General features: G+C 46.6%; 1 protein-coding gene across 1 annotated transcript in view; it reads right to left on the bottom strand.

Annotated features, from left to right (window-relative positions):
- The window catches only part of SPRED2 (sprouty related EVH1 domain containing 2), a 101,651-nt gene extending 96,461 nt beyond the window's left edge, over nt 1–5,190 (bottom strand). The window contains exon 1 of the mRNA XM_018555781.1: nt 4,854–5,190. Within this exon, the coding sequence (XP_018411283.1) occupies nt 4,854–4,879 (26 nt within the window). The 5' untranslated portion in view covers nt 4,880–5,190. The remainder of the gene's footprint in view (nt 1–4,853) is intronic.
- Nucleotides 5,191–6,405: the final 1,215 nt, after the last annotated feature.

Here is a 6,405-nt window from a genome sequence, read left to right as displayed (position 1 = left end):
TGAAGATCATACTCTTCCCCCTTTAATTAAAGGAGAGCTGCAAAGTTTTCACAGTGGCAGACCCCCGGCACCAGGAATGGCCTTTCACAGTCTGACAGATGCAAATGATATGACCAATTAACGCCCTTCTGATGACCACTGAAGACTTCTGAACTGTGTTAGTGATAACTGGAGGGCAGTGAGCGCTTCCAAACATCAGAAATTCTTACTGCACACATTTTTCAACGCACTGATAAGTATTTTTGACTGTAAGCCAGGGGTGGATAAACGAATATGAAATTCAGGAGCCGGTCTGTCCAATCTTGGAGCCAGCGGGATTTTTTTTTTGTAGGTGCCACCTCGACTGACGAAAACTAGAGCAATCCTCAAAAGGCAGGTGCCAGCCAGAGCAATGGCGACCTGGCTGCTGGGATGTGTCCACCCCTGCCACAAGCCAATATTGCCTATTGCTATGGATAACTAGGATCAAACCTGTTTAAATACTTCTTACTCCCATTCACACCTGAACATTTTGTCACCCATTTCCCGAAGCTTGACAATATGAAGCATGAACAATCTCATTCATGTCAATGGTGCCCAGTCACACTCGAGTGCTTAAAAAAGTACACAAGGTTTTTTGGGGGGCAGAATCATGCATTTTGACCCCAAAGACTTAATTGGGAGAGGGTGAAAATGTGCATAATGCATGTTTTGTACCCAACAACTGCCTCCTCCTAGTAACTAGCTTTGGCTACCACTGGCTAAAACAAAACAAACAGGCCTGAAAAGCGTGCAAAGAAATGCGCAAAAAAGTTAGCTGAAGTGCGAATGGGGGCTCAGACATCTGCCCATCTACGGCCAGCCTTAGGCTCGTGGATATCGGGACAGATCCGACCTGAGCCTAGTAGACTTTGGGACAGATACAACTGTACTCGCTTAACCACACCATACAGGATTCCTTATTTCCCGTTAAATAGAGAAACTCGTACACTGCGAGATTACCGAGGACCAGAGTTTCCTCGCTCATGCAGTTATGTGACTAATCATTTCCATAGATGCCCCCTATATTAATGTACAGACTCATAAACAAGCAACACATGCACTCCCAGACCACACGGTCTTCTAGGCCCACATTCCCTGAATATAGAAACCAGCTATGGAATATGAATATTTTGATGAAAGCAATACTGAAGCTTGTGATACGTTGTAGAACTTTTGTCGGCGACATTCTGATATCACACACACATATTCGGAATAAATGTCAGTTAAAGTACCGCAGCGCTGAATACTGAAAAATGGCCTGGATGGGAAGGGGGTTTAACACCGCGGATGTCAACTGGTTAATCCAATCCTAAATCAGGTCCATGCGGTTTTTTTTCTAATGGTACATTGGGGCCCAGGGATTTGTCCATCCTTACAATTATTTTCATGCAGCAACACCATGAGAAAAAGACACTTTTAAAAACAATATTTTATATTCCCATTTGAATGCAGCAAATAAATAAGCAAAGTGCATTCTTACCACAAAGCTCACGCATGCAAAGCAGATAAAAGATCTGCCAGTCCAGATTGGTGAGCCACTGGCTGGGGTGATCCCGCTGTACCCTGAAGATGCAGATTTAAACCTATCATCATTGTAATGATGACAATCAAATGATTCAGTTCAGTAACCAACCTAACAATTTATTACGGCTTATGTCTAATGACAAGTTGTACATCATTTGCCTTCAGGCAACCTTTAACAAGTCCACCCTACTGCAAAGGCTCATAATTACACGGTAACCGAATTCCTGCCATGAATAGCAGACCAAAAGGTAACTCAAACACAAAGCGTTTCCTGACAGCAAGAAAACACATTACAATGGCAGCCATGTGCAGGTGCGATCACTTGTTGGATGTCACTTCTGCTGGAGACAATGAGACAAACACCAAACTTCCCCAAGCATGCAACAAACACACCAAGGTGAAAGATACCCATCAATAACAGCGTCTGATAACCTCGCATTCCGTGAAGCTGAGTGGTACCTGCTCTGTCACCATAATCCTTTTATAGCTGACCATACACTGGTATGTATAGAAGAAAATAGTATAGATTCCTCAATACACATTAAACAGTGTAGATGGATGAATCTCGCGCTGGGCTGTTGTATCCTGACAGTGGCGTGTGTGCAGCTGTCACAATAGCTGAACAGTTCCGGCAACTGATTGGCTGCCCTCGCTGTTCACCCCTACATTTTCCAACTGGCTCATTTTATATTCTGATGGAATTATTTAATACAGGTATTTATACGGTGCTGACAATTTACATAGGGCACATTCACATCACTCCCTGCCCTCAAGGAGCGTAAATTCTAAGGTTGGCCATATACTAATCTATTTTTTTCGTTCAACCCCCGGGCTGAACGAAAAAAAGAATAGACCAGACTCCTCCATCAACACAAACAGCGTGTCGATCAAGGAATCCCGCTGTTTGCATTGTATTCTGACAGGTGCCACCCTGTCAGAATACCTGACCAGAGCGGGCAGCTCATTGGCTGCCATCTCCAATCGATCGAAGATTTTCCTTTGATCAGCTGATCGAGGGATGCCGACAGCCCCACACACTGTGCGAACTTCGAACAGTGTATGGGCACCTTAAGGTCCTTATTGCACACAGGGACAATTTAGCGTGTCTTTGGAGTGTAGGAGGAAACCAGCGTACCCGGAGGACACCCACACAAGCACAGGGAGAACATGCAAACCCCATACAGATAGTGTTCTGACTGGGAATTGAACCAGGGACCCCGAGATGGTGGACTAAGGAGTGCCAACAGGGCCATCAACTGAACGGCTTTCTTGATGACTGCCCGACATTCATACAGCGTATGGTCAGCTTAATTCTCCGTTTACACTTGTCCACCAGTGGGGGGGGGTTTGTGTATTTTTGTTTCAACAATGGAAAAAAATGATGATAGGTTACTAGAGGGTGGGGGGATTCTCGTCATAAGCTCAATGCATTTCAAGTCTGCAGGGCCACAAATGCACTGTACAGCACCTGCACCTTTCCAAAGAAATCGCACCATACCATTGCATAGATGATATCAGGCACCATAGAAAATAATGTGATTGTCGTAGATTGTAGCGTGATGGCACTAGAGCTGCAACAGTTAATCGATTTAGTCGATTAAAATCGACGATGGAAAACGTTACCAACGTTTTTTTTTTTTTTACTTCCACCGCTCCAAGCTTGCTCCTGTGATGGACTACAATCTCAATACAAACTAGTAGTCCATCACTGGAGACTTTTTTTTTTTAAATCCGATTAATCGAACTTAATAATCGGCTAACTAATCGATTATGAAAATAATCGTTAGCTGCAGCTCTAGATGGCACTAGTGTCAATACAATATTTCGTGTTACACGACCATGAAGTGCAAATATGGAACACTGGCACTCCAAAATGACTGAAGAGTATGGGGGGTATTTATCAAACTTTGCACTGCAGCCAATCAGCTTCGATCTTTCATTTTCAAATCTTACCTGAGCAAACTGAAAAAAGATGCCGATTGGTTCCCATGGGCAATTGCTCCAGGTTTTGATAAGTCTCCCCCCCATGTCTTTTATCGACTCGCATGGATATAAATCATTTTTGGGAGTCGGTGTCCCATATTTGCATGTTCTGTTACGGCCTCATGCGTTGGTCACCGCTGCACCCATTACTTGCCACGGACTAGACGGTCAGGAGTGCAATGGACTTTCACATGACCATAAAGAACGCTCACAGGAGCTGCTCATCAGATCAACTAAAGCCACATATAAGTGACACGGTCCTATGAGATGATATTAATAGCAGGACCTGTTACTATACACAAATGACATGAATCGCTTTGACACAACAATAATCGCCACAGATAACTGTAAGCGACATCCTAATAAACGGCACGGCGCTCCATTTCATTGCTGTGTAATGGAATTTGCCAAGCTCAGTTTTCCACAAGTCTACCCGCTCCTAGGAAGCCACAGCTCCACAATACATGACAGATCCCAGCCCATTAGGCAATAATAAAAGTCATTCATAAATAGCATTTTAGCCTGTGGCGTGTCAATGGAGACATACTGCAAAGGGCTGCGAGCCTGAGAACGGCCAAGCATGTTGATTATGTAATGTGCAGCACGCAATGACCAACAATAAAAAGACATCTCGTCTGCAACATGTTGCTAAAGAAACTAGGATCCGTGCAATAACACAAGCAGCAGCAGCGGCGGCTGCAGGAGAACCCACTTCTAGCAGCCATCCATTCTACAGGGCATTACACAGATCGCTGCATGATGTGCGGGTTCATACGCCGGTGACCCTTTAACTGCCTATTTAGCAGCACCCGGCCAACACACCAACTATACCGCTGCAGTTGTTGCAGAGCCGTCATGCATGCGGATGTCAATCTCGAGCATGCTTCCATCATCTCATTCCAAATAAAGATATTGCAGGGGAGGGTGGCTGTCTAGATGGGATCTCCCTTGTCATCAGATCGGGATGAGCCCCCCCACTATTAAAACTTGCAGCAACGCAGGGAGACATTTCTGCAGAAGTTGCACCCAAACACACCAGGCTACAACTGCCTGCTCCCGATCACAGCATGTCACAGGTGGCCCCCCCACATCAGACATGCCCCCCCAGTTTACTGATGAGCCTCTGCCAAGCAGACAGCAACAGTGCTGCGGCCCATGCACACATCAGCCGGGCTTTAAACTGCCATACTGCATGCATTTCCACGTCCTCATCTGCAGCAATGCACCGCAGCCCAACCAAGGCAGGCAGTGGGAGGCGAGCCTGCAACTACAACCCCCCATCCCCCCTAAATCAGCGCACCCCAAGAAGAAGGGGGGTAACTTACTCCTCCGGGGGGGCTTCCTCGCTCATCTTGCAGTGATCACCGGCTCTCTCCCGCCTCGGGGGGCTCCGAGCTGCTCATCTTTCCCGAGGAAGGCTTGGACGTTTAGGTATCCCCCGGCAGCATCGAATGGGACCCCCACAGTCCTCCCTCCTCCTCCCCCAGTACTGGTGTCGGAGAGCGGGCTAGAGGCAGGCTGCACCCCGCCCGTGTGGCTCCTGCTGCTGGTGGTGGTGGCCCCGTCCGAGCCCCATCTCCTATCGCTCCATGCTGTCTCCCCTGCCGCGGTCTCGCAGTGTAATGTGTGAGTCTCACCCGCCGCAGGGACAAGGAGGAGAGAGACAGAGAGGAAGTGGGGCGGAAGCGATGACGTCACACTCCCCAGCAACAAGCAGCTGCGAGGACACGGGGCTGTGGAGGAGGGGGGAGGGCAGACACACACTCAGGAGGAGGGAGAGAGGGGTACGAGGGGAGGAAGGAACTCTCCACAAAGCGGCTCATGTCACCTATGTACGAGTCCTCCAGGGGAGCAGAGCCATGACACGGTCTTCATAGCAGGGACATTTTATTTTTAGTATAGGGAAGGGTTAAAAACTCTGCCAGGTCATTTTTGTGCCTTCAGCGTATCAAGGGGGAAACTTTCTTATACTTCCTGTCGCAGAGATGCAACAGGAAGTTAGAGGAAATCAACTAAAGTGAGGGGGATTTCCCTCTTAGGCTCCATTCACACTAGAGCTGAGTGTGTTTGGCTGGTTTGGGGGCTGAAAGGAGAACTATTGGCCGAGTAAAATGTATTCTTCCCAACGGTTTCAGCATGTGACCTGCTGCAGTCACACCTGATCTCTATCCATTGAGAACTGAGGGATTACTAACTCACAGCTTCTCCCTGCAGAGACAGGTGTCTCTTAGTCACCACCCCCTGAGGAGTTCCCCCCTCCTCTTTCTGTCCTCCAGAGCTCATTGTAGGGACAGGCAGGTGAAGAGGCAGGCACAAGTGGCTCTGGCTCTATACAGGCAGAGCCAGCTGTCAATCAGACAGAGGGGTGGATCCCGACAATATTGTTCAGATCCCTCCCAGCTGCAAGCATGTCTCTGCGCTGTCAGCATATAGCAGGCAATATCCAGCTATAGGCAGGGCCGGATTCCACGCAGGGCCCAGCCTCGTGGCAGGGAGCAGAGGGGCGGCACAGGTTTGAAATCTCCCGACGCCCGGGACATTTGTTTGCTACAGTGCTGTGCTAGAACTCCTGTATTGGAGGTGACAGGTTCAATAAAGAGAACCTGTCACCTCTAAATGCTATCACACAGGGGATCGTTAGCTTCTGTGTGATAGCAATAAAGTTAAGTTGAAAAAAAATGGTTTAAAATAATAACATAAAAATGAAAGAAAATCAGTAAAAAATAATAGGTAATAATAATTACATTTAAAAACTAAAGTAAAAAAATAAAAAGTAAAAAATTATTATAAGAAAATTATATTTAAAAAAATAATAAGATACAAACTTATATAAAATGAAAAAAAGTTAAAGATAAGATAAAGACAAATTTACAAAAA

Source organism: Nanorana parkeri, unplaced genomic scaffold, assembly GCF_000935625.1.
Source record: "Nanorana parkeri isolate BGI_ZX_2015 unplaced genomic scaffold, ASM93562v1 scaffold11, whole genome shotgun sequence".
Taxonomy (NCBI): domain Eukaryota; kingdom Metazoa; phylum Chordata; class Amphibia; order Anura; family Dicroglossidae; genus Nanorana; species Nanorana parkeri.
This window is presented reverse-complemented; position numbering and strand designations above follow the sequence as displayed.